Genomic DNA, 25,704 nt, shown 5'->3' on the forward strand with positions numbered 1-25,704 from the left:
TGGAAGATGATTCCTACTATAAAGTGTAATGCAAAGTAGAGTTTAGGAACTCTTAAATCTATCCTAAACGAAAATTTAGCAGTTAATATCAATACATTTTGTCATAGTGCCTAGTGCACCACCACGGAAAGTGGAAGCAGAGTCGGTGAACTCAACAACAGTCAAAGTCACTTGGAAACCCCCAGTAACAAGCAAACAGCATGGACAGATCCGTGGGTACCAGGTCACTTACGTGCGTTTGGAAAAAGGGGAACCACAAGGACAACCAATCATTAAAGATGTGATGTTAGCAGAAGAACAGGTAAACACAGTTAATTGTTGATAGTTGAGATGTTAAAAGTTTCTGATAAAGAGGCATAAAAATAGCTTGTTGTTTACTATGCACGTTTATGAAATATCAAGGCAAAATGAAAGGCAAGTTGCCTGAAATGTTGTCTTCTAAAAATATATAATTAATATTGTTTATTCTGATGCTTTGTTGATGTATACTGATCTGTTGAATCTGAGTTTGAAACAGAGTCATAGAGGTTTGCAACATAGAAACTGGCCCCTTCGGCCCAACTTGTCCATGCCGCCCTTCTTTTTAAACCACTAAGCTAGTCCCGATTGCCCACGTTTGGCCCATATCCCCCCAGACCTGTTTTATCCAGGTAACTGACTAAATGTTTTTTAAAAGACAAAATTGTACCTGCCTCTATTATTATCCCTGGTAGCTTGTTCCTGACATTCGCTACCCTCTGTGTGAAAAAATTGCCCCTCTGGACTCTTTTGCATCTCTCCCCTCTCACCATAAACCTATGCCCTCTGGTTTTAGATTCCCCTTAGCTTTGGGAAAAGATGTTGATTATCTAGCTGATGTGTGCCCCTCATTATTTTATAGACCTCTATAAAATAGCCCCTAAGTCTCCTATGCTCCAGGGGAAAAAGTCCCAGTCTATCCAGCCTCTCCTTACTCAAACCATCAAGTCCCGGTAACATCCTAGTAAATCTTTTCTGCACCCTTTCTTGTTTAATAGTATCCTTGCTATAATAGGGTGACCAGAACTGTACACAGCAGTCCAAGTGTGGCCTTACCAATGTCTTGTGCAACTTTAACTCCTGTATTCAGTGTTCTGACCAATGAAATCAAACGTAGCGAATGCCTTCTTGAACACTTTGTCCAACTGTGACTCCACTTTCAAGGAGTAATGAACCTGTACCCCTAGACTTTGTTCTATAACTCTCCCCAACACGTTACCATTAATTGGTTCGATCTATCAAATGCAAGCCAAAGATGCATAAACTGTGTACTTCTCAGACATTGACTATATTAGCTTGTCTGATGTTTGTTAATTTGTAGTGACCTGGTACAAACTATCAGTATAATGATTATTATTCATAGTATGATTTCTAAATGTTTGTTTTATCTCCAAAAATTGTGTTTCAAATATACCACATAGTTATTTCTCTCTACACTAATACAATTCAGTAAGTAGAAAATGAAGAGTGAACCATTCACAAACTCTGTCACCTCCATCATTTTTTAGAAAATTGGTGTCCCCTCCCAAAAAAAAAGCCAGCCAAACTCTAATGAAAGGATACAAAAATGTGAAATATGAAAATGAGCACAGAATCAAATCTTCTATTTGTGTTTTATGCATGGGGCAGAGGGTTACTAAAGAATTAATGTTTATATTATTTTTCTGCTGATAGAAAATAGGTGCAGGAGTGGGTCATTTGGTCCTTTGAGCCTCCACTACCATTCAATGTGATCATGGCTGATAATGCACTTTCAGTATCCCACTTCTGCTTTCTGTCCATATCCCTAGATCCCTCTAGCATAGAATCATAGAAACTCTACAGTGCAGAAAGAGGCCCATCAAGTCTGCACCGACCACAATCCCATGCAGGGCCTGCCTGCCTGCCTGCCTGCCTGCCTGCCTGCCTGCCTACCTACCTACCTACCTACCTACCTACCCCCCCCCCCCCCCCCCCCCCCCTCCCTTGTATCCCTACATATTTAGTCACTAATCCCTCTAATCTACGCATTTCAGGACACTAAGGGGCGATTTTTTTTAGCATGGCCAATCAGCCTAACCCACACATCTTTGGACTGCGGGACGAAACCAGAGCTCCCAGAAGAAACCCACACAGACACGAGGAGAATGTGCAAACTCCACAGACAGTGACCCAAACCAGGAATCGAACCCAGGTCTCCTGGAGCTGTGAAGCAGCAGTGCTAACCACTGTGCTACTGTGCCGCCCAAAGCCACAAGGATCACGTCCAGCTCTCTCTCGAACAGATCTAATGAACTGGCCCCAACAGCTTTCTGAGGTAGAGAATTCCACAGGTTCACAACTCTGACTGAAGAAGTTCTTCCTGATGTCAGTCCTGAATGTCAGTCCCCTTATTCTTAGACTGTGACCCTAGTTCTGCATTTCCCCAACATTGGGAACATTTTTTCCATATATAGCCTGTCCAAACCCATCAGGTTTTTGTATGTTTCTATGAGATCCTCTCATTATTCTAAATTCCAATGAGTACAAGCACAGTTGATCCATTCTGTCTTCATGTGTCAATCCTGCCATTCCAGGAATCAGTCTGGTGAACCTTCATTGGACTCCCTCAATAGCAAGAATGTCCTTCCTCAGGCAGGAGACCAAATTGCACACGCTACTCAAGGTGTGGCCTCATCAAGGCCCTGCAGCAAGACATCTTATTCCTATACTCAAATCCTCTTGCTATGAAGGCTAGCATGCCATTAGCTTTCCTCACTGGCTGCTGCCCTTGCATGCCAACTTTCAGCGACTGTTCCACCATGACACCCCGGTCAAGTTGCACTTCCCCTTTTTATTTATCGCTACTATTATGGTAATAATCTTCCTTCCTGTTTTTGCCACCAAAGTGGATAACCTCACATTTATCCACATTATATCATATTGTCTACTCAGTTAGCCTGTCCAAGTCATCCTGCAGCCTTAGTATCTTCTTCACAGTACGCAGTGTCATCCAGCTTAGTGCCATCTGCAAATCTGGAGATATTGCATTCAATTCCTTTGTCCAAATCATTAATGTAGTGATGTCTAGTAATTAATTTTATTTCTGTTCCTTGTATATAATTCTGAGCTGTAACTGGTAAATTATTTTGCTGTTGGTAATAACCATCATTGCCTTCTTTTACTGCCAATGAAACAAATTTAAATCAAAGTAAAGTTGATGATCAGGCAAAATCAAGACTTAATTTTGTGATACTTAAGAGGCCTTTAGGATTGAGATCAGGAAGAACTTCTTCAGTCAGAGTTGTGAACCTGTGGAATTCTCTACCTCAGAAAGCTGTTGGGGCCAGTTCATTAGATCTGTTCAAGAGACAGCTGGATGTGATCCTTGTGGCTAAAGGGATCTAGGGATATGGACAGAAAGTGGGAGTGGGATACTGAAAGTGCATTATCAGCCATGATCATATTGAATGGTGATGGAGGCTCAAAGGGCTGAATGGCCCACTCCTGCGTCTATTTCCTATGTTTCTATCAGTAGAAAAATAATATAAACATTAATTCTTTAGTAACACTCTGCCCCATGCATAAAACACAAATAGAAAATTTGATTCTGTGCTCATTTTCATATTTCACATTTTTGTATCCTTACATTAGAGTTTGGCTGGCTTTTTGGGGGGGGTGGTGGTGGGGGAACACCATGGAATGCCAATTAGTGAAAGTAAAAGCAAATTACTACTTATTACTATTACCGCAGAACTACCTTCAGATTATCAGCAGTAATTTGGTAGGTTCATGCCATTGCTTGCTTTTGGGTTTTTTTGCTCATTTGTTTCTTTGGTTTGCCTTACTCGTCTTCTCTTCATGTCAAATCATGTGGGGGCAAACCTATACTGCCAAAAAAGGAAGATGTTTTTCTATGAAGATTGCAAAAAGATTACTCTTGGTTAAATTTCACCACTATTAGCAAGCAACTGACTCTTGAATCCTCAATGAGAATGAATATAATCTATAATCAACAAGTTATCAAGGGCTTTTATTCATCCTGAGCAATCCTCTGTTATTGTCAAAATAATTCACAATGTAAGTTTTATAGCTGAAGTGTGTGGATCATTTGCAATGTTGACTAATGTGTCTGAATCCACTTGATGAACTTTTTGGAAATTATATATTGGATTCATTGTTAGCAATTTGTAAAAGAAAAACTTTTGGTTAAAGAAATTACTGAACAAAACAGTTTTTTTTCTCTTTTGATGGTCTAAAATGTATCTTGGTGATTTACTGTTGTCCATGAACAGTTGTAAATCACCTCAGTAAGTACTTTTTTTTTGCAAGTTTGAGTACCTGTCAATACTACCAAATTACTTAGTGCAAACGAGTGACACAGTGGTTAACACTGCTGCCTCTCAGCGCCAGGGACCCAGGTTCAATTCTGTCTTCGGGTCACTGTCTGTGTGGAGTCTGCACGTTCTCCCTGTGTCTGCACAGGTTTCCTCCAGTTGCTCTGGTTTCCCCCCACAGTCCAAAGATGTGCAAGTTAGATTAATTAGCCATGCTAATTTGCCCCTTAGTGTCAGGGTAAAAATGTGAGGTTACGAGAATAGGGCCAGGGAGGGATTGTTGTCAGTGCAGTCATGATGGGCCGAATGGCCTCTTTCTGTTCTGTAGGGATTCTATAAACCTGGTCTCATATTAAAGATATAAAAACTCACCATTCTGGAAACACTCAGCAGGTAAGACAGCATCAAAAGAAAGTGATTGTTAATAGGACAATTTTCCCAGCCATTGGGGACTGGAAAAATTAGGTTAAAAAAAAACAATTGGACTGGTATCCCAACATTTTTACTCTTCCTCCAATATTTCCCAGGAGTGGAGTGGGAATGTTGTTGGCAACCTTGCAGCAGCATTGGCTGCAGATGACGGGTCACACACATCATCTAGGACATGGCAGCTTAGAGTAGGTGATTGCATAGTGGGAAGCCATTGAGGTCTATAAAAGACATGCAGTCAGTACTCTTAAGGGGGAAACCAGCAAGCCAGACGTCAGCCTTAGGCAGAGATTTATGATGATGGAAGCTGATAATGGATGCTGAACCTACTGATAGTGGCCCTGGTAAGGAAATTGGCAGTTCCTACAAGATAGTTTCACAACTGAACTGGGCTACAGACCTTCCCTGTCTCTCTTCTATTTGCGTCATTAGGAGCTCATCCTAATCGCCACAGTCCAATTCTTGTGCAGCGACTATAAAGGTTCTGATTCCACCCTTCAAATCTGCGCATTCAATTTTGATCCTGACTCACCATCTTGTCCACAATCCCTAATTGGGCAACAATCTCAGCGATGTGTTCCTAATTGGAAACCTCCTGGAAGGGCCATTACTGAAGCTTCTTCCATCGCCCTTTCAGGCAATGCATTCCAGATCACAACAGCTTGCTGTGTTTAAAAAACATTTTCTCAGGATGGCTGTGCTTCTTTTACCACACATCTTAAACTTGGTCCCTGATTTCCGACCAGCCTGCAATTGAAAAGAATTCCTCCTTATTTATTCTATCAAAAACATTCAAAATCACCTCTACCAAACCCCTTGTTAACCCTCTGTTTTCCAAGGAGATCTGCGCAGGTTTCTCCAGCTTTTCCACATAACTGAGGTCTCTCATGAGGTGAAAATGACCTCCTTCCACACCACAACAATTCTGTGATTCTGATCCTGGTACAATTCTAATAAAACTCTTCAACCTCGCCAAAGCCTTGACCGTCTTTCCTAAAATAAATTGAACACAGTAATGTCCAGATTATGAATTTGGTAAATTATTAATCATTTTAGCTGAGGCCTAACCAGTGTTTTGTATAGGTCTAGTACAACATCCTTGCTTTTGAAATGTATTCCTCAACTAATAAAGGATCCAATTTTTTTTGAACTGCCTTCTCAGTTCTCCTGGCCCTTTCAAAGATTTGTGTGCCAACAGAGGCCTTCCTGTTCCTCCACCCACTTACATGGGTTACCTTTCTTCATTACTCATACCAAAATGTATCACTTTAAACTTTCATTAAAATACATTTGCCACTTGTATACCCATTTTACCAATCTGTCTATATTCTCTTGTGGTCTGTTTTTACCCTCCTCATTGTTAACCACATTTTGGTTTCATTTCCTCTGTCAACTTTGAAACTATGCCTTCCATATCCAAATCAAGGTTATTAATATTTATCAAAGAGAGCAGTGGCTCTAAAATCAATCCCTGGAGATCACCACTATACACCTAACTGTAGGCTTTAAGTTGAGAGAATGGAATTTCTTTTAATTGATAAATAATATATTGTTCTTATGGGAACATGCCAGGCAATCTACAGTCACTTAGAACGTTGTAGTATGCCATGCAGACAAAGTCTTCTCACTTTTTCTGTTCAATAGGAATGGAGATAGAAGTATTTCTCTTTTCTGATGCCTTGGTACATCTGTATATTCCAAAGTATAAGATGTTTTGTTGCTAATATCGCCTGTTGAAGCCTAAAAGAAGCTTATGACATGAAAATTGATCAGGACCCTGAAAGTTATGGGCAGGTCTATCCATTGTGTGGCTTGAGTCAAAAAAGCTGACATAGTTCAGTACCAACTTCATCAGTACATTATACTGACTTTGAATTAGGAGTGCTCCATGGTCATGGCCTCCTGTGAAGTACCTGATCCTACTCACCCTTCTGACACTATATCCTGCTCTGCGGCATCTTTCTTCATTGCTCAGTTCCCAACAAGTGACTTATGTCTGGATAGTTGGTGATGGTTACCGATTCATTTGCCAGAAGAAACAGTTTCTCCCTTAAATGCTTCTGTTTGTACATAGGAAGAATTAGATGATTTTAACATTAACCTTTCTGTGGCTTTGCTGAATAGTCCCCAGTTTGAAAAATACCTGTTCTCCACTGTTCTCTGCCTTTTCTCTTGGCCAACTAAGTATCCCAAGCTACCACCTGTTTGATATCCCTATGTTTCTGTTTTCCAAATAAACATGTTATGTGGCACTTAATCTGTATATGTAACATCCATGCACTCCTTTCATCAACTCTGCAACGCTTATGAATATTGCACTGAAATTATATTTACATAAGATTAGCACACCTGAAGGGGTTACTATCAGTTTATCAATAAATCTTTACAGTTGATTACTTGAAAATGCATTGTGAGTCACATAATACATTTGTGTTTTTATTGCTAACAAAAGCAGAAAGTCAACAGTCTATGAATACTGACTATGCCTGTCCCTTATTTGTCAATGTACCTGATGTGATTCATCCTGGTATAAAGCTTGAGACTAAATATATCTAAATTTGATGCCTTGCAATAGTCTTTGATTCTCATTCTAAGGAACTTTGTTCTGCCAAAATCATACTGCATGCGCAAAATGAGCATTGTTCTTGTTCTTGGCTAAAATTTCATTGTGAAATGGGAATTGAGTCAACTGATTAATGTCTCTCATATTTATAGCTATATGTATGTTGCAATTTCAAGAAAAAGATCATTTTATGCCAGTGAAATTATGTGAATAAACCACATGCATAAGTCCAAATTAGCAGAAAATAAATTGAAGGTGACTGGAACATTGTGATTGTATGTTGTTGTAGATATAGATTTGGTGTAAATGTTTAATATTATGGTGTGTGTGTGTAATTTTTAGATTTTATTTCTGTATTATATTTCTGAATTTGCATTAGACAACCTGAAGCATGTGGCATGAAAGAATTGACCAAATGCTGCATGCTATAAGAGGTAACAGTTAAACAAAAGGCAAGCAGCAGGTATTTATGTGAGCAAGTCCCAAACACTACCGCTGTGAGTGCAGATGGCTGAACCTTCTAGATTGAAGAAATAAATAATGAACTCTACTAATTGCTGTGCAATGCAGTCTGAAAGATGCTATTTTAAAATGTTATTTTTTTCTGTTCATAGGTAGCATGTATCCTTACTAATCCAGTCAAGATTGTCTTTCCTCTAATCCCTTCTTTCTAATTGTCTTTATTTTCTCCAAACCCATCCATTCAGTGGGAGTCTGAGGACACCCAGGACTATGTGAGTAATAAACATGTGCAAGTCTGGGCATGGGCTTTCTATCAAGTTATCAGAGGGATGTCAAAGATGAATATAATAGATGTGGTTTAAATAGAGAAGAACTGGGTAGGGTCGTTAAAGAATTTAAAAATACTAAGTACTTTACAGAATTGGTGCTTTTATTAGAGTAGCTGTACAAATGGAAATCGATAGTACATTCCTTAACTTTGATGTAAAAATTGCTCTGTGCTCAAACAAGTGATGCCACTGATAGCTTCTGTCTTTCTTTGAGGCAAATATGATGCCTCTCGGCTAGAGATCAAGGTATTGGTAAGATACAGATTTTATTAGAAAAGTCAATTTGATTCACAAAATTCAACACGTTTGTTTTTTATTCAGTACTGACAGATATAGCCAACCTGGAGTCAGTTTTGCATTTTGAAAAAGGCAGCCCTTTTGACAAAATAGCCAGGGACAGCCATGTAGTTTGCTCATACGTTTATCCATTTACTATAATGTGAAACAATTGGAACGGAGTGCGATTTAGGAATCTTCTATTTATGGTTAAGCTATCTTTCAAACTGCAAATTGTTTGCCAACCTCATTGAGAGCTGTTATTCACAGCAAGGGGAGAATTGTAGTGTTGCAATTCAGACGGTTTCAATCATCTTAGCACTAATAGTGCTTGTGACCCTCAAGTAGAATTCTGGTACATCACAACACTTCCGCTTCATCTAAATTGTGAAATTGTACATTTAGAAAGAACCCATGATAATGAAGAAGGCTGCAGCTTATTCACTTGTCCTGATAACTGAAGGTCGCTTTATGAATATAGAAGCATCAAGGTTTAACATAGGATAGTGTAGGCTAGTAATCAGATGTTGAGTCTTTGGATGGAAATTAAGGAAATAGAAAAATGGAGCGTATTCTTCGTTGACCACCTCTCTTTGACATCCCTGCATTATCATTTGGCATTGAACTTCCTTTGCTCTCTGAATTAGACAGCTGCATGAGAAATATACTTTACTGGGAGAATCTAATGGATGATCTACTTGTAGATTCAAATCTACACTTTATTGCCTGTTGCAATGGTGCTGGCACAATATGTGCTTTTTCTTCCCTTTGCTATGTTGCGTGTGATGTGTTGCTTGTTGAGACTTGTTTTGTACTGAACTGGTTTGTGTAAACCAGTAGTATTGCATCACTAAGCTGGGCACTTCTGCAGACTGTATGGGCAGCAAAGCCTGATAAAAATCAACCTGTCGTCTTGTTAGCATACCATGTAGGATTTGTGATTTTAAAAAAAATTGGAAGGGATCAGTGACAGAGAACAAAACCCACAATGAACTATCGTTCTCTGTGCTAACAGTAAGCAAATGTATATGGCGTCTTGTGTTTTTCTTTATCTCTGCGTCCTTGCCTGAGGATATTTTTGATGACGTACCCTTCTCCAAACTGATTATCCTTTATTAATTTCATTTACTTGTAAACAGAAAGTTAAAAATGGCAAAATCTTGTGAGCTATAAGGTAACAGAAAATTGAACAAAATCGAGCAGTAAGACCTACTTGTCTCCTCACTGCCCAAATCCAAATTTTCCTCACTCTGTCCCTACAGAAGATCTTGGTCATATCTCTTCGTTGTTGTCTTTTGAGTTTGCTGCCCCTTTAATGCTGCTCCTGCCTCTCTGGGCACTGAAGCACCATCCATGCTTGTAAAGGGCCACCAGCAGTCTCCACCCGCTGATTGATCCTGTTAGGATGTCAGCATGAATGTTCTCCAACTATGTTAACTCTGCTGGCTTCATGGGAGTCAGGTTAGTAGACAGGAAGAGGGAAATCCAAACACACTTGCTTAAATTAATAATTTCCATCCTAGCCACTGAAGTTAGTGAAATTGTTATAGACAAGAAATGCAAATCTGTATTCCCAGCACAGTTGTGCATTTGGTGGAATGGTGTGGCAACAATTTTTCACCCCAAGGGACGTATTTGCTTACCAAACAGAATAACATTTTGAATGATTTTGAAACAACAGGGATTCCCATTTCCTAATTTGACAAAGGGCAGGAAAACAAACTGATTTTTCAGTTTAATGCCCAGATCACTAATTTGGTAAATTATGAATCATTTTAACGTGCACTCAGCCCACAGATAAGCTTTTCCAACTGTGTGAGTAAGCAGTATCACAGGGAGGAGGAAAGGCTGAACAATGGATGTTTCCTTTCAGTTCAGAAATGAAAAGCTTTGCTCGTTGTCCCAGATGAATCCGAGTCATATATACTTGACTGTAGGAGCTTAGATGAAGGTGGGAGTGTGTCTTCCTGAATGCATGTGTGGAAATGGTGGTTTGCAGTGCATTGGTGTTGCTTTTTGATTTCTACAAATGATTATCCCAATTAATCTTATTTGATTTTAATGCATTATTCCATATATGATATTTCTGTGGTTTGTTGAATTCAGCACTTCAGTTCAGACAAGGACTGCTGGAAAAATCTGATTGTTTCACCGGGATTACACACAAAAAGAATGCACTTGGTTTAATTAGCTAGGATGAAAATGTGATTACAGGCAAACTTGCAAATAAAATGCAGTACCAAAACATAAACTTATAATTACTTGACTTTAACATGATGTGCATTTTACTTTTATTCTTTTAAATTAAATTGTTAGTATGTTCTGGAATCACAGATTCTTTAAAGTCATTTTTATTTTTCAAAAGCATCAATAGTAAAACATTTAAATCCATGCTAATTCTTAATCAGTTGCAAGACATGTTTATGAAAGCCATGGGGTCTATAAATCATGATGGCATAATAAACTGTCGAAACTCTGAATGTAGATCCTTATCTTTCTCTGATACAATATGTTGTTTCATATTTTCTCTCTTTGCCTGTGCTTAGCCGATTGGTCAGGATTCCAAATGTCTGCTCCCTAGCATCCTGATTGTTCATTATTAGCATTTGGTAAAACCTGGGTGTTTTGTGGATAAGTAACTGTTGTAAATTATTTGTTTCTGATGCGTTTAATTATAGGAAGCCATTATTGGGGGCCTGATGCCTGAAACAACATATTCAATTACTGTGGCAGCATACACCACCAGAGGAGATGGAGCTCGTAGCAAACCCAAGCTGGTTACTACTTCAGGAACTGGTAAGGTGGATCTCATGTTATATTAGCCATAGTTTGTGGCAAAAGGAAGAATTCCCAAGTGAAGTCTTTCATTGGATTTGACACTGATACAAGTCCTCAATCCTGCTACTCCACGTTAATCTATTTAAGCGAAATACTGCAGCTGCTGGAGAACTGAAATTAAGACAAGGTGCTGGAAAATCTCCGTCAGTTTGGCAGCATCTCTAGAAATAGAAACAGTTTATATTTCAAATCCAATATGACCTCTATTTCCCTTCAGTTATGAAGAAGAAAGTTTGTTTTATGCTGTTGAAGAAAGGGTGAGGGTCAGTTGGAAGAAGAGAGATGGTTAGCAATAGGTATTGAGTGTGGGGGATACTAAATTACTAAAAATGTCATGGAACACAAGGCAAAGGAGATGGTAATGATAGTATTAAAGATACAAAGCATTGATATAGAATAGTTGTTAATGGCAGAATAAAGGTCAGTGCTATGTGAAAACAAAAACTTAAGAACATGATACAGGTTGCACTTGGAGGCAGGGGGAAGTGTTCCATGCTTTCAGACAGCACCAAACTTTATTTTGCTGTTAACACATTCTATCATTTTGATTTCAGACAGTACTGATCTTTATTCTGCTATCATTACCTTCTCTTTGCCTTGTGTTCCACAATTCTTTTGTCATTTAACCCCCTGCCCGCTGATCTTCCTTCCTCTTCTACCTGACACTATACCACCAACCCCCAACTTCAACAGCATAAAACCTATCACCTCTCAATTCCGAAGAAGAGTCAAACTGGGCTGGAAGTGTTCACTCTGTTTCTCTCTCCACAGATGCTGCCAAGACCTGCTTGGTTTTTCCAACACTTACTGTTTTGATTACTTTTAAATAGTTTACATTTCCAATAATAACATTAAAATAGAAAATGGCAACACTTAAATACCAAATAAAATAATTTACTTGTATAATCTTTGGGGGTGAAAATGAAAGTTGTTAATACAGTACTGCTGGAGGAATTGTTTAATTGCAGCAAGATCCTATTAGTCCAGGTGAGCTATAAGATAAGCGGGGTCATGTAAGGATTTTAAGGTATGTCAGCATTGTAGGATTCTCTGTGAAGAACAACATTGATTAGGATTATTGTTGCAAATGGTGGGGGAAGGAGTTATACAGAACTGCAAGCATTATACTAAAATATTTCTAAAAGATTAGCCACAAACAGACTTCGTCGGTAATGGTACAAGTTGGATAAAAGTAATCAATCTTCCTCATCTTCATGGGTTAATGCAATGTCTTTGCCAGCTTGGCCATTGAAGAACTTCAATAAATTAATTCTATTGATATTTTCTACAGTTAGAATAGGAATAGAAAGATTACATGTCATTTAACTCACAATATATAGTTTTACCAGTAAAGTGAGGGAGAAAGCAAAACCAAGTGCTAAAGCAATCAGTGATGTCTTAAAGTCAGTGATTTAGATTCACCTTCTCTTCCATTGTTAACTGATTGGTTTTTGGGATATTTAATTCTTTTGGAACTAATGCCCACTAGTTTGAACTAGATGAAGCTGTCCTCATTAGTTTACCGTTGTTCTGCTTTATTCTTCAGTTCCAGGCATGCCTGCAATGGTTATCAGTGTCACACATATGAACACAGCACTCATTCAATGGCAGCCTCCACAACAACTCATGGATGATCTGCTAGGCTTCCGACTGCAGTACAGCCGGAGCGATGAAGACAAGCCCAACATCATTGAACTTAGTAAGAACGATAACCATTACACCGTTATAAACTTGCACAAAGGGGCCACATACATCTTCAAGCTGAGTGCCAAAAATAAAGCTGGATTTGGTGAAGAAACAGTGAAAAAAATCATAACGCAGGAAGATGTGCCAAGTGGGTTCCCACAAAACCTGCATGTTGTGGGACTTACAACATCCACCACTGAGCTTTCATGGGACCCACCAGTTATGGCAGAGAGGAATGGGAAGATGATCCTCTACACTGTGTTGTTCCGTGATATCAACAGTCAAAAGGACCTCACCAATACTACTAATGAAACTGAAATAACGCTGAGCAGTTTGAAACCAGATACCACTTATGACATCCGAGTGAGAGCTCACACTTCCAAAGGGCATGGTCCATACAGTCCTAGTATTCAGTCCCGTACCATGCCGGTTGACCAAGGTAAGGAGTTATGATTATAACAAGATCATGAGCGATATTTCCACGTTGAGTGATGATTTTGGCACTTGAGTGAAAGTTAAGAACATAAAAAATAGGAGCAGGAGTAGGCCATCTAGGCCTTCTAGCCTGCCCTGCCATTCAATAAGATCATGGCTGATCTGAAGTGGATCAGTTCCACTTTCCCGCTCTCTTCCCATAACCCTTAATTCCCTTGTCTGTCAAAAACCTATCTACCCGTGACTTAAATATATTTAGCGAGGTAGCCTCCACCACTTCAATGGGCAGAGAATTCCAGAGATTCACCACCCTTTGAGTGAAGAAGTTCCTCCTCAACTCCGATCTAAACTTCCGCCGCCACCGCCCCCCCGCCCCATCTTGAGGCTGTGCCCTCTAGTCCTGCTATACTTTCTAAGCGGGTGGTCAGCAATGAGCCCAAAGTTTAAGAGTCGTTCGTCCATTGCTGGAAGCATCTTTGAGTGAGATACTGGTCAGCTGCAGTGAATGAATTATGCCTCAAACCACTGGGCTGAGGTCATTTACAGACTTTTGGAGGTACAGCATTGCACAGATTGCAGTGTGCAGTAGTATGCAGGAGAAGCAAGACTCCGAAACACCCGAACTAAAATGGGAAAACGTTTTTTTTCCTCTAAGATTGATTACCTTTTCGATAGACCCAGTAGGGCAGTTTGTTAGTGTAGTTCGTACTGGACCTGTCAGATATTATATCAATTTCCATTAGCATTCTTAATCTTTGCCCGCGCACGCAGACAGACGGGGGCGCTTGTGCGCACGCAGACAGACGGGGGCGCTTGTGCGCACGCAGACAGACGGGGGCGCTTGCGCGCACGCAGACAGACGGGGGCGCTTGCGCACACGCAGACAGATGGGGGCGCTTGCGCGCATGCAGACAGATGGGGGCGCTTGCGCGCACGCGGACAGACGGGGGTGCTTGCGCACACGCGGCCAGACAGGGGTGCGTGCGCAGGCAGACAGGCAGGCACGCAAACACCATGTACCCACAACATTTCCTGACATTCTATCACAGGTCACTATAGTCAAAACAGGGCAAAAGACAGCACTGAAATTGTTTGGGCTTCAAATTGCTTTGCTATCCTTCTCAACTTCTGGAACTTTAGATTTAATGCACTCACTTGGGAATTCGTTGTTGATTAAGTATGCTGCCATATTTATTTCACTCTAATGGAAGCAAACTACTACAAATGCTGGAAACCTGAAATAAAAACAAAAGATGCTGGATAAACCCAACAGGCCTGGCAGCATCTGTGGAGAGAGAAACAGTTTATGATTGGAGTCCATTTGACCTTTCTGGGGCAATATGGACTAAAAACGTTAACTCTGTTTCTCTCTCTCAACCGACCTGCTGAGTTTATCTGACATTTTGTGTTTTTATTATGTATTTCACAGTTGGTTTATCTTTATTATATGCTATTTTTGTGCAGTGTCTTTTTATTTAAAATCTTTGCTGTTTGCTATCACTGGCTTAGACTTCTGTGTAGAATAAGCGAGAGGAATTAGTTTGCATATGTACCCTTCAGAACGCTAAGTTTCCAGTCACAAGCAAACTTTTGAGGGAATACCAAGAAGAATAGTAGATTTTGTGACACAGTTTCCTGTGCTGCTACACCTATACCTATTTTTTAACTAAATGTGACACAGGTGGAAGCCAAAGAATAAATTGCCTGCCACTTCATCCACATCTGAAATGTAGGGTAGAGGAAGCCAAGTCCTACAGTATTCATTCAACACAATAGAACCTGCACTTAGGAATGAATGATTAGATCTCTCTGTCGCTGTACAGCCTAGAGCCATACCGAAACCATGCTGGTAATGTAGCGTTGGCCCCAACTGAGTACTTGTAGGTGCCATATTCTGGAAAATCTATTATCATTTATGTACAGTTACGTACAAATCATGATACTTTTGACCTTTTTCTCAGTGTTTGCAAAGAATTTTCGGGTGAAAGCAGTGATGAAGACATCAGTGCTGCTGAGCTGGGAAGTACCGGAGACATACAAGCCAGGAGTGTCTTTTAAGGTTGGTGTAGCATTGTAGCCTGAAAGTTTGATAAATTTGCTTATAGCTAGAAGAAATTTCCATCTCTCAGACGTCATATAATTGTTATCTTAAAAGACTGGATCTATTCTGCCTTTTCAAGTCCATTCCAAATTTAAATTGAGATTTCCTTGCCTTTGCTTTGGTATCAGGGTGAGGTTAAAAATATGCCATTCAGAAGAACTTGTACACTATAAAAATACAACTAAAATCAGATATGCAGTTCTTCTATTAACTACCTTCCTAAGTGAGCAGACTTGAAGTTTAGCAAACTAATAGAATTGTAGCTGAACAAAAATGAGAATCTACAAGTCGTCTTGTCTGATCATGACTGCTTGTCCCTGCAAAGCAAAGGTAGGGAACAAATCTCCTTTTTAAAACTCTTAACTAGATTGCTATCAAGTGAGTTGCGAAACTCAGCTGTTGTTGAATCGTAGTATGATCTGTGATTTTCCATTGGAGAAAAACTATCAGTTTTAATAAAAGGTAAAACCCTATTTACTGATCTTGAATAATCTTGCCACGTTTCTGAATAATTTATAATTCTGAAGGTGTATACCTCCCCCAAACTGCTTCTGAGCTGGTAGCAAAAGCTGAAAACAGATCTCTGAGGTCTCTGAAATCAATTTTTAGTTGACAGCTCTGGCCATTAGTTGCTTGATTGTGATAAAATATGACATTGTTTTTTCAAGTTTACGAGTTATTTTGTTTGTTCTGCAACTTGGGTGGACTTCATGTATTTGTCTTTCTCACATAAAACATTTTGCCAAAGGGACAATATTTAAGATGTTGCAGAGAAATGAAGTTGTCTTGACTTTTATTGCTTTGAATGGGACACTGGGAAATAATGTAAATAATCATAAGAACCTAAGAAATAGGAGCAGGAGTAGGCCATCTAGCCCGTCGAGCCTGCCCCGCCATTCAATAAGATGATGGCTGATCTGAAGTGGCTCAGTTCCACTTTCCTGCTTTCTCCCCATAACCCTTAATCCCCTTGCCTACCAAAAACCTATCTACCCGCGTCTTAAATATATTTAGCGAGGTAGCCTCCACCACTTCAATGGGCAGAGAATTCCAGAGATTCACCCCCCTTTGGGTGAAGAAGTTCCTCCTCAACTCCGTTCTAAACTGCCTCCCCCTTATCTTGAGGCTGTGCCCTCCAGTCCTGCTGTCCTTTCTGAGTGGGAAGAACCTCTCAACCTCTACCCTATCCATCCCCTTCATCATCTTATATGTCTCAATAAGATCCCCCCTCATCCTTCTAAACTCCAATGAGTACAAGCCCAGTCTATTCAGCCTCTCTTCATAGTTCAACCCCCTCAACTCCGGTATCAGCCTAGTGAACCTCCTCTGCACTCCCTCCAAGGCCAAAATATCCTTGCGCAAGTGCGGCGACCAAAACTGCGTACTCCGGCTGCGGCCTCACCAGTGCCCTGGACAGTTGCAGCAAGACCTCCCTACTTTTATATTCAATCCCCCCTCGCTATAAAGGCCAGCATCCCATTTGCCTTCCTGATCACCTGTTGCACCTGTAGGCTGGGTTTTTGCGACTCATGCACAAGGACCCCAGGTCCCTCTGCACCGTAGCATGCTGCAGCTTTTTGCCCTTTAAATAGTAGTCCCTCCTACCAAAGTGGATAACCTCACACTTGCCAACATTGTATTCCATCTGCCAGATCCTCACCCACTCGCTTAGCCTATCTAGATCCTTCTGCAGACTTTCTACACCCTCCGCACAATTTGGTTTTCCGCTTATCTTTGTGTCATCAGCAAATTTCGACACCCTACACTCAGCCCCCTCCTCCAGATCATCTATATAAATGGTAAATAGCTGAGGCCCCAGCACCGATCCCTGGGGCACTCCACTAGTCACCAACCGCCAATCTGAATTGCACCCATTGACACCTACTCTCTGCCTCCTATTTGACAGCCAATCCTCTATCCACGCTAACACCTTACCCCCAACTCCATGCTCCCTAACCTTCTGTAACAACCTTTTGTGAGGCACCTTATCAAACGCCTTCTGAAAATCGAGAAACACCACATCCACCAGTTCCCGTCCGTCCACTGCACTAGACACATCCTCATAGAATTCCAATAAATTCGTCAGACATGACTTCCCCTTGACGAATCCATGCTGCATCTGCTCTGTCAAACAATTCTTCTCAAGGTGCCTCGCTATTTCTTCTTTGATGACGGATTCAAGCATTTTTCCTACAACAAACGTTAAACTAACTGGCCTATAATTCCCTGCCTTTTGCCTGCTACCCCTTTTAAACAACAGCGTAACATTAGCCATTTTCCAATCTTCCGGCACTTCCCCGGAATCCAGTGAGGTTTGGAAAATAATCACTAAGGCATCCACTATCACCTCTGCCATTTCCTTCAGAACCCTGGGATGCATTCCATCCAGTCCTGGGGACTTGTCCACCATTAGCCCCACTAGTCTATCGAGCACTACCTCTCTAGTGACAGTGATCGCATTCAGGCCCTCAACTCCTACCATCCTTCTATCTTTAATATCCGGCAAACTATTCGCGTCCTCCTCCTGAAGACCAAAGCAAAAAACTTATTTAAGGCCTCAGCCATTTCCTCATCCCCCACCACTAAATCCCCCCCCCTCACCCTCTAAGGGTCCAACATTCACCCTAGCCAGCCCCCTCCTCTTTATATATTTATAAAAACTCTTACTATCCTTTTTTTATATTTAGCGCTAGTTTAGCTTCATAGTCTATCCTTCCTTTCTTTATCAACTTCTTAGTCATTCTTTGTTGATTTTTGAACCTCTCCCAATCCTCTACTCGCCCACTACTTTTAGCCACTCTAAACGCATCAGCTTTTAATATAATACTCTCCTTTATTTCCTTTGTTATCCCTTCTCCTACGATCCTTCTTTACCATCGGAATAGATTTCTGCTGAGCACCAAGAAAGATCTCCTTAAAGATCCTCCACTGTTCCTCAGCAGTCCTACCGACCAATCTGCACCCCCAATCTACATTTGCCAATTCCTCTCTCATCCTATCGTACTCCCCTCTGTTCAAACAGAGGACACACGTCCGGGATCCTACTTTCTCATCCTCCATCTGCATCAAAAACTCAACCATACAATGATCACACTTCCCAAGAGGATCCTTCACAACAAGGTCCCTAATTCTACCTGCCTCATTTCATAACACCAGATCTAAGATATCTCGCTCCCTCGTCGGCCTCATAACCTAATGGAATCTGTTTGTTCTTGGTTCTGTTAGTTCTACTCAATAACCCTACTTTAAAGCTGGGATATATCAAGTGTAATTTTTATTTGTCCCATCAATCAGAGAAGGGAAAGAGTGTTAGGTTAATGAATTTGTTATTTAATTTAAGCTACTTTCCAGATTACTTCACATGTCATTGTATTTCAGTACGTAGGCTTGCTTTTGAAAGGAGTCCTTTGTACTTGTCACAAATAAGTGGCTGGAGAGACAAATCATAACATCTTCATGTATCTAAATATATAATTTTTTCAACAATAGAATTGTAGTTAAAAATATGATTTGTAATTTTACAATATTTACTTTTCTGGAAAACATAAAACTGCCAGGCAAAACCATGCCAAAAATTGGTAGGAATTAAAGGCCTTGATTTGAATTCTAGATGAGTTTTCAGCTATCAGACTTAGAAACTCACCTGTTATTGCCACCTAATCAGGCATGGTGAGTGATAAGAAGCAATTGAGCAATTGATAATCTGGAACAGCCTGTATAAGAAGGTGATCCAATACTTTTACCAGTTGTCTAGATAAGAAAGTAATAGGTAAAACTTTTAAACTATGCAAGCAACATATTAAATTTTATTTTCATTTGTAACTGAATATAGTGGTTTAGTTGTGAAACTGCAATGAAGTAATTGTAAATAGTAACAAATTATACTAAATTTATTTTACAGCCCAATGATATTTTATCAAAAGGGTGCAGTATACTATGCTACCTGTTTATATTGCACACTTGGTGTTGACCACCTGTTTTGATTAAAAAGCAAAGTTAAGTATGACTTTTGTTATCAATTTATTATGTGTCTTTTCATATTTATTTCTCAGATATTATATAATGGCCAAAGCGTAGAGGTAGATGGACAATTGATGCGAAAACTTATTACAAAGCTTCAGCCTGATACAGAATACTCCTTTGTATTGACAAACCGTGGGAATAGCGCTGGTGGGCTACAGCAAGTGGTATCGATCCGCACTGCTCCTAACTTGCTGCGCACAAAACCAATTGTTGTCAGCAAGAACATCCAGGATGGCAAATTGCCAATCAACTTGCCTAAGGTCCAGACTACATCCAAAGTCAAGTAAGCTGTAAGATTAGTTAAGGATGAATTCACTATATTTACGAAACTTCTTACAAATGTGCATTTTTTTTAAGGACTGTTTTTCAAACCCATGTAAAAGGTCTGAGATACAAATAGGTGATGAGTCTGATTTTACATTTTCATTCTAAGCGCTGAATGTGGGCGCAATTCAGATCCGACTTGGAAATCTGCTTTCAGGTGCTCCCATATGCACTCAGCCTGAAAAAAAATTGCAAATCTGAATCATGCTGTGGACAGGGCTTAGTGCGTCTGAAATGATCAGAGCTAGAAGAACGTTTGAAAAATCGCGCCCATGTCAGATTGCTCCCAGGCCGCAGAAAGCAATGAAAGTGGCCTGGGAGCGATGGTCCCCACAGACATCACTGTCCCTTTTTATTCACCACTCTCCCGCCACTACCCAGACCCATCATGACCCCCTGCCCCGTCTTCCCCCCACTAGAGATCCATCTGCTCCCCCCACCACTACCAGAGATATATTTCTCCCCCCCCCCGCCCCAAACACACACACACACACACACACACGGGAATGAACTGGCCTCACTCCTTCCCCCTTCCCCAGAGGAACATCTGATCAGCCTCCTCCTCCCTCCCCAGAGAATGATCTGGCCTGCCTCTCCCACCCCACAAAACCAGCCAACTATGCCCCCTCCCCTACCCATCACCACCAGACAATGCTCAGCCCCCCCAACCAGGCAACAATTGGGCATTTCCACCCCCCTCCCCTGCCCCCAAACCCCACCAGAGATTCATTTGACCTCCTCACCCCAGCACCACCAAAGAATGATTTGACCCGTCTCCCTCCCTCTTCCCCATCACTGATCTCAGTCAGAACTGTTGGAATCTCTGAACTTGCCTCTTCAGCAGCTGGAGTGCCTGATTCAGACTTTTATTCAGCATGCCTATTTCAGCCCGATTCCAGATCGGCAAACGTGGTGGTAAAGGGGAAAATGCTGATAAAGTTGGGTGGGCAGTTCAATAATTCAATTTAGATGTATGCAAATGCATTTAAATTGCCGTTGTGCTCGTTTCGGGCAAGAATTGGATCGCAGCCATTCCCAGATCTCAGTAAAGTGGCCATCTGTGCAGGCGCAGATTGCGTTAATGGCCTCACACCTGACTTTACCACGTTTTCGCGCCCGAAAATGGATGCGACGCAATGGTAAAATAGGGCTCGATGTCTTCTTATGTAAGTTTTACATATCCTGTTGACTGTATCAGATTAGAAGGGGATGTCACTGAATTTAAAAATTCGTAATCAGACCATATCGATTGTTCTGCTTCAAACCAAATATTACATGCTTGTTAAAACATTGCATCATCTGGTCTGTACTAAAGTCTAGATTTAAATGTGTTAAATTGGAAGACTTCATGTCTTGTAAATCTTAAAAAGCATAATGGAATTTTGTTACATCTGATTCCAGAAAGCTTTATGAAGACAAGCCTAAAGTTACTAAGGTATTCATGCAAAATGGAACATAATTTAGCTCTTAATTCCAGATTCCAATTCTGATATATTTGGTAATGAACAATGAGAATTATACTCTTTTTAATAAAAAAACACACAGGGAAAACCCTCATGTATATTCCTACTTAGCACATTATAATTCTGTTACTAAGCTCACCTGGAAGAATGTATGCAGTTAGCAGATCCGTTTTTTAAAAAAAAAGTGAGCACAATATTTTGAAGCTCTTGTAATATTCTGTAGCACCCTCTGGTATCGGTTTTTGAATGGATGAAATGCACCCAGCCTGCTTAATGAAGCCTTGGAGGAAATTGTAAAGGGTTTTCAATTCCCACATGATGCAGCTTAGGTGCTGGAGGATTGGAGAACTGCTAACGTTGTACTAAAGTAATGACTTAACTAATGTTTTATATAGTTCCAGCATAACCTCCCTACTCCTATTCTGTGTCTCAGCTAATAAATGAAATGATTCCATGTGCCTTCTTATAACCACCTTATCAACCTGTCCGACTACCTTCAGGGATCTTTAGACATCCATTCCAAGGTATCTCACTTCCTCTACTGCTTTCAATATTCTGAAGGATACTGAAAGAAGTAAAGAATACAGTGAAGGATAGACCAAATAATTACAGGCCAGTCAGCCAGTTTGACCTCATTGTTAGGTAAATTTTTGGTATCTATTCTGAAGGACAGGGCAAACTGTTACTTGGGCAGGGATTAATCAAACAACGATAGTCAGCATGAATTTGTTATGATTGCTGTGGATTGCAGGAGGACGGAAAAGTGGCAAATGGAATTCAAGCCAGAGATGTGTGAGGTGATGTTTTGTGGAGCTCAAAATTGTGGAGGATTCCACAACAAATGAGAGGCTACTGAAAGAGCAAGTGAGAAACATTGGAGTGAATTCCATCGATCCCTGAAGGTGGCAGGACAGGTTGATAAGATGGTTAAGGCATAAAAAATCCTTTATTAGGTAAGGCATAGAATTTGAGTAAGGAGGTTATATTGGACCTACATATAGCATTGGTTAGGCCACAGCTTGAGTACTGTGTGCCGGTTTGCTCATCGTTTTAGGGAAATAATATTGTGTTAGAGAGAGTATAGAGGAGCCTTACAAGGGTGTTGGCAGGATTGGGAAATTGCAGCTATGAGGAAAGACTGAATAGGCTGCAGTTATTCTCCTTGAAACAGGGAGCTAAAGGGAGATTTGATTAAGATGCCCAAAATTGAGGGGTCTGGATGGGGGATCTAAAGAACCTATTTACTTTAGCGGAGAGGTCAGTGATTCGTGAACAGATTTGAAGTGGTTGGTAGGAAGATTAGAGGGTGGGGCTCGTTGGGGGGAGGAATTTTTTTGTTGTGGGCAGTCTGAAACTCACTGCCTGAAAATGGAGTGAAGACAAAAATCCTCAACTTACTCAAAAGGTGCCTAGCTAAATGCACCTCAAATGCTGCAACCGTAGAACTATGGAGCAAATTCTAGATAGTGGGATTAGGTAAGTTGTTCATTTTCCAGCCAGCACAAGCATGATGAGGCAAATGGCAGCCTCCTGCACCATAAACTTGCTATTATACTTTTCTTCCCTGGCTTTTTTGCCCTTTCAGAGAGTGATATGGATTGGCGTCCTTTTCTAAACGTATTGTTCTACTTCCAATATCCAAATTGATTTTTTTTTCTGTTTTTAGTGTAATTATAGTTGTATAGATTTGTACACAAAAATGTTTCTGCTAGCTTGCTTGGTTAGCCAGTGGCAGCAGTTGAGGACTACAGTGTAAGCCATTTCATAGTTACCTCACCCTTTTGTGATGCAGCATCATTGTAGCTATGGGAATTGATAGATCTTTTCCTATTAAAATGTGATTCCTATTAAAACAGATATGTTTAATGGATTACTATTTAAATATTCTAGTTTGTAAGTCTATCTCCAAATGAAACGTAAATGTCGCAATTTGATATCATGTAGCAGCTTTTGCAAGTAATATCACTTTTGGATTAAACGTTGTTCCATGGGACCTGCCATCATAGTATGAAGTCTCACAAGATCTCCAAGAAGATTGCGCATATCGACACAGACCTGCCATCATCCCATTGCAGTAGTAGCATTGTAAATTACCTTTCAATAAAATTGTTTGCATGTTGCATTGGGACATATGGTTTCGCCGTCCCTGAATTCAGACATCTGAGATTTTGATCAGGAATTTAGCTGGAACATTACTTCTCGGATCTTTTCCCTCTCTGTACAGTTCCCATCAGGTGTTCAAGGTATAAATTGGTTATTATATAAGTTTCTAAAATGTCATCATCTTTTTCATCGTATCTATGTAACTTTTCTTTTAGATGGTATTTCATTGTTGTGGTACCACTTGATAGGACTGCACGTGCTGTTACGGACAAATTGCAGAATCCTGAAGAATTGGATCTTGATGATGTAAGGCTTTGTAATGAGGACCATATGACCTGTATTTTATGCAATTCTGATGTGCTATCATTTACGTCACTAATGAGTCAATTGTGTGACCATTTGTCAGATATGTACAGAGCATTTGTTAGTAAATGGTATGTTGTCTCATTTTAATATTTCATTGTCCTACTGCACCTCCAACCATAAAATTTGGATGACAACTTATTATTTAAATGAGGAAAATGATATCAAAATCACAGCAATACGTAGGTTAACATTGTGTTCTATTGTCAATATGTATGTACAAAGGCCTAATCCACTGATCCGTATGGGAGAGTAAGTACCCAGCACTGCTGAGACTTAGTAAATATCAGTGCAATACTCAGACTTCTTTACTCACTCATAATTCATCCTTCATCAAGAACAACTTGGGTCCTCAGTGATAATTAGCATATAGGAAATCTTCCTTTTGTATTTAGAAAAAAAAATCATTTTTATGTAAGTTAATAGTCCAGAAAAATATTTTGTTTTTTTTCTTTGTTCTGTCATGCAAAGTATTACAAGATGTATGTAATTTTTATTTAGTCAGCATTTGTGAGCATTGGCTGACTGGATTTTAAATACTGGTTCATGCCAACACCAAGATTGTAAATTAAAATTAAATGTTATGGAGTGTTAAGAAAGCAATCTTCTAGGCCCACTTTTACAAGAGAGATCATTTTTTGGAACCAGTGCAGTAGAATGCACAGAAAGATGATGCATTTACATTTTCATTGTTTAGTTTTTTGAGCACAGCCAGGCTTCTGACAGTATCTGACTACACAATTCATAAATTCGCAAGAATATTGACTTGCCATCCAGCTTTTTGTCTCCTTTTCTGTGGGGAAATATTTGACCTCAAGTACTTCCGAAGACCAGGTAGCTGAGAATGGGAATAATATGGGATTTAGTTGACTTGATTTTTTTTTTGTCAATGATGTTCAGGTTGTGCATTCCCATTGTGTATCCCATTACTTGTGAATTTGTACCATGTTGTGTTGTGACTGGGAGAATTTGAGAAGTCTCTAAATTGCATTTGCTTTACACGTTTAGCTGTTTGAAGGTATAAACCAGCAACATATCCGGCAACGACGTCAATCTGAGAGATCGAAGCCATATATTGCTGCTCAGCTGCAGAAGCTACCAGATATGTTTACACTTGGAGATGAACAAACCTATGGAGGGTTTTACAACAAACCACTCTCTCCCAACCACAGTTACTTGTGCTTTGTTCTGGCAGCATTAGAGGAAAAAGATACAGTAAGTATACCTATGTGTTTTGAAATTTCTGCAACTTTTAATTTTTGTGCTCGTTTGGATTAAAATTTCTGAATGCTCTCTCAGATAAATTTAGGTGGAAAACATTGTACGTCAAATTTGATATTTTTTAAATTGAAGTGGTACAGTTGCTAAATAAAACCCTACTGTTATGACTTGCAAGGCCGTAAGAAATGGGAGGTAGAACAGACTATATGGCCCATTGAGCCTCCACTGCCAATCAATCGGTTGATCTTGAACTTCAACTCCACTTTGTACCCAATATCCTAATCCCAAGATTCTCAGAGACCAAAAGCCTGTCTATCGCAGCCTTAAATATATTCAACGGTGGCCTTCTGGGATTACACATATTGATAGCCCTTTGAATGAAGTAACTAACCCTCATCTCAGTCCTAAATGATCATCCTCTTATCCTGAGATGCCCTACCTTTTAGATTCCCACCTTGGGGAAACAACCTCGCAGGCCTCTCCTATCAAGCTCTTTCAGAGCCTTGTTCATTTCAGTAATATCATCTCTCGTTCTTCTAAACTCTAAAGGAACATAGAATTTATTCAAACTTTTCTCATAAGGGAACTTTCTCTTTCCTGTTACCAATCGTGAACCTTCACAATACTGCCTCCATTGCAGGTATCCCCTTCTGTGTTTTGGTTGTGTCTTTTTAATTTTTTTGTTACAGAAGAAATTAAAATACTGAACTTGATCTTTCTTGTACAACTTCTGAAGCCTGACAACTCCTTGATGGCTGTACTATGTCCTCTGGCC

The 25,704-nt window shown here is 40.1% G+C and overlaps 1 protein-coding gene across 2 annotated transcripts in view; it reads left to right on the forward strand.

Moving 5' to 3' along the window:
* Positions 1-25,704, forward strand: part of ptprfa (protein tyrosine phosphatase receptor type Fa) — a 488,466-nt gene that overhangs the window by 355,172 nt on the left and 107,590 nt on the right. The window contains exons 12-19 of one of the 2 annotated variants that reach the window (XM_080195322.1): positions 108-301; positions 8,013-8,039; positions 11,051-11,168; positions 12,757-13,335; positions 15,293-15,390; positions 19,485-19,738; positions 23,561-23,651; positions 24,717-24,923. In XM_080195322.1, coding sequence (XP_080051448.1) covers positions 108-301; positions 8,013-8,039; positions 11,051-11,168; positions 12,757-13,335; positions 15,293-15,390; positions 19,485-19,738; positions 23,561-23,651; positions 24,717-24,923 — 1,568 coding nt within the window. The remainder of the gene's footprint in view (positions 1-107; positions 302-8,012; positions 8,040-11,050; positions 11,169-12,756; positions 13,336-15,292; positions 15,391-19,484; positions 19,739-23,560; positions 23,652-24,716; positions 24,924-25,704) is intronic. The other variant, XM_080195323.1, reaches the window with a different exon arrangement.

Source organism: Carcharhinus amblyrhynchos, chromosome 9 (assembly GCF_965287045.1).
Source record: "Carcharhinus amblyrhynchos chromosome 9, sCarAmb.v2.hapA, whole genome shotgun sequence".
NCBI classification, from domain to species: domain Eukaryota; kingdom Metazoa; phylum Chordata; class Chondrichthyes; order Carcharhiniformes; family Carcharhinidae; genus Carcharhinus; species Carcharhinus amblyrhynchos.